Source organism: Bidens hawaiensis, unplaced genomic scaffold (assembly GCF_021521415.1).
Source record: "Bidens hawaiensis isolate Kalapana, Puna unplaced genomic scaffold, B.hawaiensis_p1.1 tig00021495_1, whole genome shotgun sequence".
Classification (NCBI taxonomy): Eukaryota; Viridiplantae; Streptophyta; class Magnoliopsida; order Asterales; family Asteraceae; genus Bidens; species Bidens hawaiensis.
The window spans coordinates 326,815-342,301 of NW_027493332.1; the positions used below are offsets into that span (position 1 = coordinate 326,815).

General features: G+C 33.8%; 1 protein-coding gene across 1 annotated transcript; it reads left to right on the forward strand.

Annotated features, from left to right (window-relative positions):
• The first annotated feature begins 10,195 nt into the window (after window positions 1–10,195).
• Window positions 10,196–13,631, forward strand: LOC143563530 (transcription factor VIP1-like). The gene is made up of 4 exons (XM_077051049.1): window positions 10,196–10,590; window positions 12,214–12,346; window positions 12,526–12,610; window positions 13,417–13,631. The coding sequence occupies exons 1-4, from the start codon at window positions 10,196–10,198 to the stop codon at window positions 13,629–13,631; spliced, it is 828 nt and encodes a 275-aa protein (XP_076907164.1).
• Window positions 13,632–15,487: the final 1,856 nt, after the last annotated feature.

The window sequence follows — 15,487 nt, forward strand, 5'->3', positions numbered from 1 at the left end:
AATAATAAATGTTATGAGATAACTCAATAAAATTAAAATAGACTTAACCAAGTATGTAGTTCTATTGTGAAGAACCTTAACGTTCGTTAAGCGAGTATACGACCTTATCGGTTCGAACTTGTTATAAGATCAAGTTGGTTACCGACGTGCCAAGTATGTTTAGAAATTAACTAAAATTGATTTAAAATATAATCTTGAAGAAAAATATGAGTTTTGGTGGCTAAAAACACACTTGTGTGTCTTAAGCGAGTGAACTCGGTTTAGTTCGGTTTTTGGTTCGGTCCTTGACTCGGAATAAGACCGAGGATGGTTACCACATACCCAATTACCATGGAACTTGTAAAATAACTTATAAATAATAATACTCAAGTTTTACATTCAAAAAGTTAACAATAAAGCTTTTAAACAAAAGTTCGGTTTTTTGGTTCGGTCCTTGACTCGGAATAAGACCGAGGATGGTTACCACATACCCAATTACCATGGAACTTGTAAAATAACTTATAAATAATCATACTCAAGTTTTACATTCAAAAAGTTAACAATAATGCTTTTAAACAAAAGTTCGGTTTTTGGTTCGGTTCTCAACTCGGGATGAAACCGAGGCTAGTCACCACATACCCAATACCATGGAACTTGACAAATATGAAAAATAAACTAAAATATGTAGAATTTAAGCAAGTATAACAAGTTATATGGTTAGATTTGTTAAATATATAAACAAGGACTACAAAGTCCTCCATGTAACCTTGCCTTACTAGTCCGACATTTCAACCGGCCGAGACCGGAGAAATGAAAGACCGAAGGTAAACAAGGAGTGTATATTATATATATGTTGTAACATCAAGCTTTAAGTATTGAGAAGTTAGTTAAAATGAAAGATTAGCTTATGAAGAACAACCTTAGAATTCAAGAATTTGAGAGAGAAATAAAGAAATGAGCAAGCACAAATGAAGAAGATGGGTGTGTATATATAGGGTAAGTTGAATGGGTCTTTCATAAAGGGTGTTTCATGAAAATGGGTTGGTTATAGACCCAAGAAAGCACAAACTACAAATGGGTCATTCAAGTCTCCATTTTGGTAGTTTTAGTCCCTTGAGTTCGTTTTGAGCGTTTTCGGGGAATTTTAAGAACCGAAAAGGGTGTTTTTTTTATCCAACAACTATAAAACAAATATTTAACATACAATTCATCATTTTGATAATATCGAAAGGTTCGGGATACAAAATGGGTCGGGTTTACATTAAGAATACAAGTATAAAATAACCCGAAATTGACAAATGTCACATAAACCGATTCTATCGGCGATTATTTCTCGAACTTGAAATTGAAACCTAGGAAGAACGGTGACATGGTGGTGATGAGCTGAATTGAAATTGAATATAAATTTGGTTAGCCGTAGTTACATGACGCACATCTGTTGTTGAGCCATATGTCGGTTCAATAGAGTGGGTAAGTAAAAGTTGCAATTAGGGTTTGAAAGGTTCCAACCATCACCACCAGGTCGGATTGAGCTTAGGGCTCGTCGGAGAAGGTGGTGGTGTCTCGCCGAAGAAAAAAGTGGTGGCGGTGGCGGTATTGGACAGAGAAGAAAGGGGAGATGAGAGGGAGTTGTTGTGTTGCAAGAGATGGTGGGATGTGGTGGAGGTGGGTGGTTGCCAGCAATGATGGTGACAGTGGTGGAGGTGAGTGGCGGCCAACAACGATGGTAGGCTGAGGTGGGTGGCGGCCGATAACGTTGTTTTATTTAGATTATGATATTGATTATTATTATTATTATGCCTTGTTGCCACGTAAGCGAACACAGAAGCATTTTTTGACAACCAGGATTGCCACGCAAGCATCAGACTAACGGAGTTAACCATATGTTAGTCGCGGACCATTGAAATAAAATACACCTCTAGTTAGGACCGCCACCAGCCAAGTGTTAAGTTGGGACTGTTATTTGCCAATAGGGCATAGTTTGGATTATTTAAAACCAATTTTCCTTTAATTAAAGACGTTAATAATGAATATTTTTTTTTAAAAACCATGGGTGTTAGCAATCCCCCCACCACTCACAAACACAGAAATTAGAACGAGGAGCGCAACGGCCACTAACATTCGGCCCTCTTCTTGCTACGCATTTTTCTCTGCATACCTCATTATAACATGGATAAAGTTCCCCGTTATCAAAACACCCTCTGTCACTCGTCACTGTGTTTCCTAATTAATTAAGCATATAATGAGCATTAAAAATAAATAGTAAGTCAACACAAATGTATATTCATATGTTATAAGGTTAGAAATAAAATACTAACGCTCTATAAAAATGAATTAATGTATAGCTTACTAACAATTGCGAGTATGAGAAAAACTGCAACATAAATCTTTGTGGGTGACATGTTATAATTTCTTGGTATATTGAAACTAGAATATTATACAAGGAATTGATTCTTTATGATTGTTTAAGGCTTTAAGCATTATAAATTTATATACTACATTAGAGGACCATGTGAAAAAAATATATTTTAATATTAATTAACAATAAATACATGATATTAAATAACAATAAATGCATGATTTTACGGTATTAAATGCACTAAAATTTTAGTATAACAAATAAAAAATGATAAAAAAATCACAAAATACCAATGTGGGGTAACCCGCGCGCCTTGTAGAGGCACTACATGTCTCTTAGAGAGTAGGTTTCAGGTTGGAACATGGTCAAATACATAAATTATTTATATGTAAAACAGAGTAGAAATTATATTTGCGTCTAAAAAAAAAGAGTTAAAAATATGTCAACGGATGTTACGAAATGGGCAAAACTATTATAATGAATTTTATTAGCCAAACTGATATACAATCATGTTTTCGCTAACTCTTGGCTATATGAGTACTCTTTGACGTTGCTAGGTATATCCTTTTCGTGATTTTATATATTTAAAATATGAACCTAACTAAAATTGCAAAGATACACGTCATTTGTTTTATGACGGGTGGACCGTAGGGCAACCCTTAATCGTAGTAATTATAATAACAAACATGTGCTTTAATGTGTAACTTCAAGGAATTAGATTACTACATTATGTTTTGTTATTTTAGGTACAAGTGATGAGAAAAGGGTGTTCTAGTGTGCCATGATGGAAGTGAGCAAAAAGCCTAAGGTTGAAGACAACAACCGAGAAGTGAAGGAAGAAAAAGAGAAATGTGAGCTGAGTCTACCGTAGCTTACGGTAGCCAGCGTAAGCTACGGTAGAGGTGGTGGCGTAAGATGGTACCGTAGACAGAGCAAACTTGACTTAGAGATTTTAAGGGCTACCGTAAGCTACGGTAGCCACCGTAGCTTATGGTAGGCCCCATGCCGTTGGCGGCTACAACTCGTAAAATGGGTTTTAAGAGGCTTTTCACATACTTTTATCATCATTCCGACTTAGAACATTTGGTGGGTGATATTGGGTGCTATAGAACACTATTTTGGGCTCTTCTAACGGAGGATCGAAGCTACAATTCATTGGTGGTTTGGATTAAACATTCAATTGAAGATGCAAACTATGAGTGGCTAATCTCTTTGTGTTTCTCTTAGGGATGTAAGGTTTTTTACTGGACATTTATGTTATTTGTTCTTGAATTCTGGATTGATTATCTAATCGTTGGTGCTTAGTATGATCATGATGTTTATGTGATTGTTTGTAAATTGTTCATATCATTTAAACCTTGTTTTAATCCATGCGTTCTAGGTGCCATTGGCAATTGAGATTTAGTGGAAGGAATTAGGTTAGCCATATTGATTGATTATTGAGTAACAACCTCGCATTTACTGAATCCGAGTACTTAGTTCTTATTAATCACAAACAGTTACATTTACACAAAACCAAGATATTGTGGTTTATCCATTGAACTTTAATATTTGTGTTGCGTGAAAACCTGAACCCCGAGAGGAATACTTATTTAATTAATTGTCTACAACTTTCGTGTTAGTTTACTTAAATCCTAAAATCAAATCAAACAAACTTGAAGATTATTTTTTGCTTTTTATTTTTATAGTAGTTAATTTATAAACTGCCTCGTTAACACATATTTCACAAACTCCCTGTGTTCGATACTCATTTACCACTAACTAATTAGTATATTTGGGATTAAATTTGAGTAAAACTTCGACTTCACGTCGTTGTGGTAACTAAAACCAAGGGGGAAACTTGTATTGTGCCCCCTGGTGGTTCCGTAGTGCAAATTTATGTGTGTTTCGTCCAAAAATTTTATTCGTAGTATAAATTTATCCGTTTTCGTCTGAAGATTTTGAGCCCGACCATCCCGGTTTATGAAATTTTTTATATGTTTTGAATCCGGCCACCCTAGCGTTTTCGTCCAAGCTTCGCCACTGTAATTAAAGCCGTCATAGATTACGTGACAACCTTATAGATAATATATATATGTGTGCTCATTTTGGACTCAACATTTAAATCACCTGGGCACAGATTAAACACTTAATTCCCACAAATCCTAGTCCTAAAGAGTATTTTTGTGCATGTTATATTTTGAAAAATTATATCTACTATTGTTAGTGATGTTAACTTCCAACTCTAAAGTCCTTACAAAACATCACTCCAACATCTATTTGATATTAAAATTTCCTATGGGCGCTAACCTGTTAACGGGCGTAAGGTTGGGACGTGGCCATAATTCTATTCCAATCAATCAAATTCACATATTCACACTTTTATATAGAAATCAATAAAATAATAATTATGCTGTTAATTAAACCATTATAAATTTTTTATGGAAAAGTTAGTGAGACTCCATACCATCTAAAAGTGGCATTATCTTTATGTTCTGCATTTAAAGAATGTGCAGAATTTCATGGTTTTATACACTTTCTAATTTTCAAAATGCACATACAATGATTATTCTTTCAAAAGCACAATATGCACTTTCACTAAATTCATGTATATTGTGATTTTAGTTAAAATTTTTTTTTTTTTTTTGCATCGAAACAGAAGGCAAGCGGGCAACAAGCTGCGCCGCTACCCCCTTTTTGAATCGCAAAACCCAATCTTTTAAAAACTATATTTGCTGATCTTGGAGTCATAACATTACTATGCATGACCCGCTGAACACGGGTAAGTAGCTCCACAGCTTCAGGCGCGAGGAAACCAAAAGTGTCAAAAGCAAAAGGAATAAATACATGTTGGTTGTCAAGACACGCCTTTTCATGTTTTGTCACCTTACCTGAAGCAGCTTTTAATGCGGCTTGATCGACCGCGAAACCACTACTCCCTAAGCCCACCAAAGGAAAATTCACACGCTCTCTCGTCTTTTAACTTAATTAAATGACTTAAAGGTGATTTATATAACATTCGTTAAATTTCGGATCTTAAAACCCGACCCAATTTTTTTAAAATTTTATTTGTTTAGTTATTATTTATTTGATAACAGCTATATATAATATACAAAAACACCCCTAACATAATTTAAACCTCCTTTTGCATCCAACACCAAAGACCGAGAACCAAATAGCAAAATATTATTCAAAGTCCTTCCTCTTCTTTCCTACCATCGCTTGGCCGACACACACCACCCAAAATCCTTTGCTTGATCCGTAATTTTCGAACATAATCAATTTTTGATCTTGCCAAATCATCTATTAACTAAAGCGTGTTCCTACCGACACCTTAAAATTAGAAATTGATTAAAAACGACAGCTATTGTAATCAAAGTAAACCCGCGGCTAAATCAATCCTAAATCACTATATATACATGAGTAAAATTCAATTAAACGTCACCTCACCTTCCTCACCATATTCCGAACCAAAACCCTAAACTAATTGCAACTCAGAGGCCGTATAAAATCGAGTTCTGAACCTGTTCGTGACCAATAACCCTAATTCTCCGACCTCCATCAATTCGCGACATTTAACGATAATTTCTATATGCTTTATACTCGCTTGCAAACAAAAACCCTAAATCAATTTTGGCATTCAATGAATGAATCAACTGATTTGAATCCTAGGGTTACATTGGGGAAGAACACTGATCAACTAATGTGTTTATATTAAAGTTATTTACAGTTTTAAACATATTAGGCACTTGCCTTGATGGCAGGTGCGTGGTTGTTAAGGTTGTGAACCGGCCTGGGCACGGGTTTGAACCCACCCATGCCCGGTTTGATATTTTTTTTTGTTATTTTGTTTATTTTAATAATGTTATTGTTAATATAAAATCCACTTCATTTCGTTTAAACCAAACCCGAACTATTATTTTCCAGACTTTTTCCAACATTTATAGATTATATATAAATACATCTGTGTATATATATATATATACAAAGATGTACTTTATATATGCATATAATCGGAGTTTTAATATATATATGTATAATTCCTCTTATATTAAAATAAACTAAACTAGCTTAAAGATTTAAACAATTTTCCTGTTAATATAGGTTTATAACATTTTCAACAATAATTAACATTTATACGTTTTATTAAACATATATATATATATAGTTGTTATAATAATTAATTAATATTGATTATGTATTTATAATTAATTAATAAGCATCATATTTAATAACAATAAAATAATATTAATACTAATAAATAAATATAATCAAATAATAAAAATAATAATAACACTAATAATAGTAATAATAATAATAAATAATAAACAATAACTATAATGATGTAAACCCTAAAGGACTATAAATTATTTAAATCGATTAATAACCTTAACAATTAAACTAGTAATTCGTTAATCCCAATTTTACTTAAACCCCCATCAAACCTCAAACCCATTGTATTTATTGTCAATCCTTCGTTTATTAATTAACACTATCATTAACAATTAGGCGTTTTTGTTGACGTATCCCGAGGAGTGTGACAAGGTCTTAACTTTTATCATCATCTCATCCTCATTAATCCACCTATAAGGTAAGTAATTCACTTCCCCCATTTTTACCGTTTTACATTTTGGGGCGTTATGCGTTCACAACTCAACTATTGTATTTCACACTACAATTTCATTATTTGCGTTTATATGATATTGCTCAATTAGTTATACTTGAGAATGTGACTATGTGTTTATTATTGAGTTATGCTTATTGGTATCTCATCCTCACCCTCTCCCTCATCCTCATTAGTATGATCATACGTCGTCGGAGTAGCTCGTTATCTATGTGATTCGAGTGAAAAGGTAATTTTTATATTATTGTTGTGCCAGTTGTAGTAGTTCATATATATCGCAAGTAATTGTCTTTAAATATTATATGTATTCAAAAACCGTGATTATTTGCTCAACTTTATGTTAACAAACTATATATTTTCACGCATGACGCAGGTAGTTTTTTGGGATGAAGAAACAAGTTAAAGAATAGTTGAACTTTAAGCTGCATGACGAATAACGACCTATTTAGTTTTATTTTTAATTATTTTAAGCTGAAATGTTTATTTCTTTTGAGACAATGTTGTGTTTTGTATACTTGATATATGGAATGAATAATTTAGATATTAACACGTGTATTTTACTTTAGTGTCTTTTGAGTTATGACACAATTATGTCGCGCCCCAGCATATTCCATCATATGTTGGAGTGGGACAATTTATACATTACTAACTAATATACTATGTACATGTGAGTCGTGACATGTCAATATACAACATAGTGCACACACGATACAAATGTATCATAACTCGCCAGTTTATAATGTTTTTGTGCCCTTACATCATCAAACAATAGCTTTAACAAACTCTTAACGTATATGATTTTTCTAAACTAGAAACCAATTCAATTTACTTTAAACTAATCATAAACTTAAACCATACGGATTGATACCCATAATTTTAAGAAAGGACCAAGCATACATGTCATTATCTTTGTGTCTAATAGCAAAGCTATTAGAAGTTAGAGAGGTAAAACTTTTAATGATGCCAAGGATTCGAGTCTCGTCTAAAGTAGATTGGTAAATCTAGTTTGGTGTAAATTATCTGGAGTAGGATATGTATAGTAACGTTTAGCCGTTAGAAGGATATATTCACCAATCGAAAACAAATTTTATTAGTTGTTTAATTCAGTAGATTATTATTATTACCACAATAATAAATATAAATAGACATAGTAAGTGTCAATGGCATTTAAACCACAATAATTAATTATTTAAATACTAATGTCGCTAAAATTTTTATAATTATTATAATTTTTATTATTTTTCTGAAGTTGATATTGTTGACGTTTAATTTAAAAACGTGCAATATGCTGACAAAATTGAACACTCTAATTATGTTCATATTTTTGTCAAACAATTAAAGATTTTAGTCGTTTTCGTTAAAGATTCGTGAAATTCTTCCCTTATTTTGGTTAAATCTTTTTAAATATTTGTTTTAGTTAATCCAATAATTACAAAGTTGAATAACTATGAGGCTTGACGCCTTGCTAAAGCTACTCAGAAATATTAAATTAATTCCTTATAAATAACAAATTTAGAGGTAAAAACACAAATATATGTATCTATATATTTGTTTAGTATGTATATTCATATGACAACGTTAATATCGATACAAAAAACGTTTGTGTTACTCATTTTAATGGTCCGTTTTTCTTTTGTTGTCGACTCGTTGTGCATTTGGTGTTTATTTGTATCAATTACCAACATCTCAATGGTTTGTTTGACTATTGTTTATGAGACCATCTACAATGCGTAGTTCATGACGTCCATGTGACAGTCATACACAGATAAGTCAACGACCATCGATTATGTTATCAGTTATTTATTGATTTCTTAGTCAAAACTTTTTGACTCGTGAGTTTCCAAAAACCTTTTAAGGTTTCCTTATTAGGTTTTTCTTTTCCTTGCTATTTTTTAATTTCTTTGTAAAAAATTTAACTTATATTAATAAATAAACACATAAAAGGTTTATATGGTATAAACTTATTAAAACTTAATTAATAACAAAAATATATTAATTTAAGTTTAAGTTATGTTGTCATTTTCACAAAAGTAAGAACACCCTATCAATTAAAAACATGATAATATTTCAATAAAATTTAAATTAGGCTTAACCCTTTTTTACTCACTTAGATAATTTATGTTAAACAAGTCTTGTTTAGGGTCACACAATGTTAAATGTTCGTGAGTCAAGATTAAATGGCTCAAAACCCAACAACCTGTAAAAGCCTGAAAAGTCAAATATCTTTTTTTTTTCTTTTTTTAATGGCTAAGGAATTATTCAAATAGACCATTGGCTTGAAGTTTTATTTATGAAACTTATATTAATATATAAACTTAGAAAATGATTGTATAGGTATATACTCGTTAAAATTCAATAATAAAAATATATTAATTTAAAACAATAAAGTTTAAGTAATAAACAATAAAGTTTAAGTAATTTTCACAAAAGCAAGAACTCAAGTCCATATGAATAAAAACATGATAATATTTTAATAAAATTTAAATTAGGTTTAACACACTTAGAATCCGATCTCAACATAAACAATTTTAAATGCTTGCTAACCAAGCTTAAATGATTCAGTAACCAATCCAAAACTCATCAAAGCTCGAAAATTCAAATGTTTTTTTTAACAGTTACAAATCCTTTAAATAGATTATTGTTTAAATTATCATATCGGGGTGCACTCATATTTTTAACCGGTTTCTGTGTGCACCTCTACCATGAACACTTTCCCGAATACACGAAAGTCAGGTAAGATAAAACTCGTTCAGTTCAAAACTCCAACTAGTAAACACTACCTACTCACTTAGTCTTCCATCATCACCTGATGCCATTTAAACATCCTGATTCTCTTGCCAAAATTAGTCTAAGACTATGCGTTGTGGCAAGCAAGCGACCGTCGGCCACGAAGACCACAACACCCTCGCTGCGAGCGTGCTCGCTTGGGCTAAAGGAAGAAAATTGATAGGTTGGCTCGCGAACGGATGAATTCAGCGGCGTGAACAACAACAAAGTGAATTCACCGGTAACGCGACTGACAAGAGTTGAAAGGTTAAGTCCAGTCAGCATCACGAAACACAGTATAATTGAATGAATTCAAATGCTGTCTTCAACGAACACACTTTACTACAAAATCCATAATTACAAAATGAAAATGACATATTTACCCCTACATCAACATCGAAAAATACGAACCCCCCTTTCTTCTTCAATACAATATTATTATTATTATTATTATTATTATTATTATTACTTCACCTACGACTTTCTTCATGAACCCACCCTTCGCCGGAAAACCCACCGCCGGAGCCCCCCACCGGCGGGCCCACTCAGAAACCCACTTCCGATTCTCCACCGACGACCTTGACGACGTCGTTGCAGACTTCAATTTCGCATCTTTAGACTTGCCTTCTTTATCCTCCGATGCCATCATACCCACCACCGCCGGCGGCGGCGATTCTTCCGGCGAGTCGTCGGATGCTGTGAAACCGGTGGGACCCAGTAATAATAATAATAATAATCATGTACGGAGTTGGTCTGTGGATGCTGATTTCTTTAATGGGTTTGATGCGGATTCGGTGGTGATGGCGGTGGATAATTCCAAGAAGGCGTTGGCGGCTGATAAGTTGGCGGAGTTGGCTTTGATTGATCCCAAGAGAGCTAAAAGGTTGGTTTTTTTTTTTTTTTTTTTTTTTTTTTTGGGTTTTGGGTTTACTTATAATTTGAGCTTGAAAATGTTAGGCTCTTGAAATTATGAAAAGAGCTAAAAGGGTTTATTTTTTTGGGCTTTACTTAGAATTTGAGCTTGAAAACTTTAGGCCAAAAAATGCTGAAATTAATGAAAAGAGCTAAAAGGTTTGATTATTTTTTTTTTTCGGTTCGGTTTTTAGTTTAAATTTATCTGATTTTTGAGGTGTGCAAGGTTCGGTTTGGGTTGGTTTTGGACAAAGATCGAAGTTCGGTTTCAGTTTGGATTTGGTTTCGGTTTGGGATCAGGTTCATTTGGGTCGGTTTTGGGCTAAGACCGAAGTTCGGCTTCGGTTTTTAGTTTGGGATTGGTTCAGTTTTGGCCAGAAACAAGCGTTCGGTTTTGGTTTTGGTATTTGAGCTTGAAACTTTTGGCGGAAAGAAAATTGGGTTGGGTTTGATTTTTTGATCCCAAAAAAAAGCTAAAAAGTTTGGTTTTTTTCGTTTCGGCTTTGGGTTTTACTTACAACTTACAATTTGAGCTTGAAAATTTTAGGCTGGAAAAAATATTGAAATTAATGAAAAGAGCTAAAAGGTTTGATTTTTTTGGGTTTTTCGGTTTTTAGTTTGGGTTTTTCGGTTTTGGGTTTTTGGCTTTGATTGATCCCAAAAGAGCTAAAAGGTTTGATTTTTATTTTCTTTTTGTGTAATAATTTGGTTACATTTATCTGATTAAAAGGTTTGATTTTTTTTGGGGTTTTATTAATTATTAGTTATGCTTAATTGATTAGTTTGTTCATGATATTATTTATTAGTAGGGTGTGCATGGTTCGGTTTTGGGCTAAACCAGAAGTTCGTTTTCGGTTTTTTGGTTTTGGTTTTCTATTTGAGCTTGAAATTCTTGGACGGAAAAAAAATGACCCAAAATAATGAATGTGGGTCTAAATCATTAGTTTGGTAGGCGCAACAAAGTTGATTATGAAATGGTATCAAGAGTAATTAGTTGTATGCATTTTACTCTTGGTTGGTCTATTTTTTTTCTTGAGTTTTTATTAATTTCTTTTACGATTTAGTTATATTTATCTGATTTATTATTAGTGTTGTGGAGCGTGAACGGTCGGTTTTGGGCTAAAACCTAAGTTCGGTTTTGGTTTTTATGTTTTCCATTTTTATTTTTTTGGTTTTGTCATTTGAGCTTGAAATTTTAGGCGGAATATGAATTTGGCCTGGAATAAAGAATTTGAGTCAAAATCATTATGTTAATTATTACATTATTTTACATTTGGGCTAAAATGTATTATGTATGAGTTTGCATATTTATTAAATTCTTTCAAATTGCTTTGATTGATCCCAAAATAGCTAAAAGGTTTGATTTTTTCTTTATATATGATTTTTATTAAGTTTTTGTGGGATTTCTATATATTGTTCATGATATTTTTTTTATGATTTAGTTTAGTTATATTTAACTAATTTATTAGTAGGGGTGTAAGTGGTTCGGTTTGGGGCTAAAAATGAAGTTCGGTTTTGGTTTTCAGTTTGGGCTAAAAAGATTGTTTCGGTTTGGGGCTAAGTTTCAAAAACGTTGATTTGTTGTTGTTTGTAGGATTCTTGCAAATAGGCAATCGGCTGCGCGTTCGAAAGAGAGGAAAATACGGTACACAAGTGAGCTAGAGAAGAAAGTGCAAACCCTTCAGAACGAGGCGACAACGCTCTCAACCCAAGTCACAATGCTCCAGGTATATTTTCCATCTTCGATGAATTATTTTAATTATTATAATATTAAAAATTGAAAAACAAGTTTAATCTTTCATCTTTTCGCTTATAAGTTTTAAAAATTCTGTTGATCCGATAATAATATAAAACAGATAAAATGCCAAAAACAGTTTTAATACAATTATATATAATTGTGATGCAGCGCGATACCACCAGTCTAACTTCTGAGAATAAAGAGCTCAAGATGCGGCTACAAGCAATGGAACAACAGGCAAAACTCAGAGATGGTAAATAAATACGTTTAACTGCAGCGTAAGCTGGGCTCAAACCGAACCAAAACCGAAATTTTAGTTTTATGAAACCAATGTTTTTTGTTTTTGTTTTTTGGTCTTGCGTATGAGTTGGGTTCGTTTCAGTTTTTGGTTTCATATTTGGGCTTAAAATGCTCAAGCTTTAAAATTTTGGCCCAAAATAATGAATTTGAGCTTGAAACTTTTGGCCCAAAATAATAAATGGCTTGAACTTTTGGCTCAAAATAATGAATTCGGCATGATACTTTTGGTACAAAATAATGTATTTGAGCTTGAAACTTTCGACCCAAAATTAAGAAATTTATGTATTTGGGCTTGAAACTTTCGGCCCAAAATTAAGAAATTTGGGCATGAAACTTTCGGCCCAAAATTAAGAAATTTGGGCCTGAAATTTTGGCCCAAAATAATGAATTTGGGCTTGAACTTTGGGCCCAAAATAATGAATTCGGCATGATACTTTTGGTACAAAATAATGTATTTGGGCCTGAAACTTTCGGCCCAAAATAATGAATTTGGGACTATTTTTGGCCCAAAACAATGGATTTGGGCCGTATCCATTAATAAACACACAAAACATGTTCGGTGCGGTTTGGTTCTCAAGCTTTTGGAATATGAGGTGTAACCAAGTCCGAATTATCATTTTCTTTTTTTTTTAATAAAAAACTTTACCGTTAGTTATTAGTTTGTGTTGGTTTTTTTGGTGCGGATTTGTCATTAATTCGGTTTCTGTTCGGTTAATCATAATTATTTATTTTCAAAATCTAATTCATTTCATTTTACAGCTCTGAATGAAACCTTAAGAGCCGAAGTGCAACGCCTCAAAATTGAAACGGGTCAAGTGGCGCCACTGAACGGAATGAACTACAACCGCTCGTTGCCACCTCAGCAAATGTTCCATCACTTCACTAACCCGCCACCTCAGCAGCAGCAGCGTAACCGAATGCCTGAATCGAGCGCAAACCGCCCGCCCCGGCCCACCTTCATGGACCTCAGTTAATAGAACAACTGGTTTGACTTGGTGAATGTTGACTTAAGGAGTAAAGTTTTTATGTGACCATTTTAATGAAATAGGAGATGAGTAGTGATTGATTGATAATATCATATTGTAGTTTTTTGTTTTTTTTGGTTAAATTTGGGATGCTGATATTTTAGTGAGTTTGATTTACCTTTTTATTTAAACTAGTTTGGTGCCCACGCGATGCAGCCGGGATTTAAGACCTGGTAATTATGTAACAGATTAACCCGAAACCTAACACCATTCCAACCTGAAATCAGTTCTAATCTGGTTTTGACCCGAACTAAATTAACCATTTTTGTATCGACCTGTTTTGACCCTAATCTGGTCTGGCCTGTGACCGAACGATAAACTTGAGATACAATGTCAAGTTAGACTGTTGAAGAATGAAGAGCAACATATGTCAAAACAATAAATCAAAAATGCAATTTCTAAAAAATGAAAAATTTATAAAGTTTTTATAAATCAAATTGCTTTTTTATAAAAAAAAGTGTGGTTTTCGTCCCTACAGTTTGTCCAAATCTACAATTTTAATCAAATAGTTTCAAATTTGTGATTTTTATCCTTATGGTTTCATTTTACTTGCAATTAAACCTGATTACACTAGCCCCGTTAAGTCTAGCCGTTCATGTGAGGGGCAGTTTTGTCATTTTTCTCCCCAAATAAACCCCAGCTCTAATTCGCAAGCCCCCTCACGTGAGAGGCTGGGGTGTATTTTGGGAAAAAAAAGACAAAAATGCCCCTCACGTGAGGGGTACGCTGATGGGTTTAACGACCAGACTTAACGGGGTTAGTGGGATCAGATTTAATTGCAAGTGAAATGAAACCACATGGACGAAAATCGCAAATTTTAAAACAATTGGACTAAAACCACAAATTTATACAAACCATAGGAACGAAAACCACATTTTACTAAAAAAAAATAATTCAACCCGACACAAATTATGAATTAACCAAACTATTTGGGTAGCAAGTAAATGCATATAAGTTATAACCAGTAAGTGTCATATGACAATAGTAATCTAAAGACCATATCTAATATATATATTTATATATCACACATTTAAGCATTTTCATAAGATCCCATATAGCAGAAACATAGAAACATATTTAGCATTTATATAAGTGGTCTTAAAACATTTAATAGATCAGCTTCCTAAGTTGTGTCCTAACATAAAAACCTGCATTCCATGTAAATCAAGGTCGATTAATGTTCTTCTTCTCGTCTGCGGCTTCCAAGTTTTGCGGTTGTTCTTTTCCCAGTTTCATCGACATGCCAAATTATTCAACGGTCGCTATCCGCTTGGGGTGACCGTGACGGTTTCTTTGAGCTCCTTATATCGCTTTTTAACCAACCCCTAGGAGATGCCCCGGGTGGTGTTGCGTTTGTACCCGAGTCTGACAACGCCGGGTTGGGCGCCAATGTTAAACAATGTTTGCGAAAAGTTGCGGACGGGCATTTCACTGCTGCGGTCAAGGTATTATGCTCTTCAGGGGTTGCACCTTTCGGTAAGGATACTTTGAACGCTTTGTTGTCTAAGCATCCCATCATGGCACCTCCGATTATGCATGCTTCCTTGCTTTCTGAGTCTCCCCTTGTCGTGGACATTGATAGTGTGCTTGGGTGCATTAAGTCTTTCCCTAAAGGGACTTCGTGTGGGCGGGACGGTTTGCGAGCCCAACACATTTTAGATGCGTTGTGCGGAGAGGGGTCTCCGATTGCGGATGGTTTGCTCAAGGCTATCTCTGCGGTGGTTGATTTATTTTTGGGGGGAAGGTGTCCTAAGGTGTTGACAGAGTTTGTTGCGTCTGCCCCACTTACGCCGTTGCTTAAACCG

Bases quoted from the DNA above. Each gene is read 5' to 3' on its own strand.
- LOC143563530 (XM_077051049.1), top strand. From the start codon at position 10,196: ATGAACCCACCCTTCGCCGGAAAACCCACCGCCGGAGCCCCCCACCGG. The intron at 10,591-12,213 runs GTTGGTTTTTTT...TGTTGTTTGTAG, and splicing joins GATCCCAAGAGAGCTAAAAG to GATTCTTGCAAATAGGCAAT. The intron at 12,611-13,416 runs GTAAATAAATAC...TTCATTTTACAG, and splicing joins ACAGGCAAAACTCAGAGATG to CTCTGAATGAAACCTTAAGA.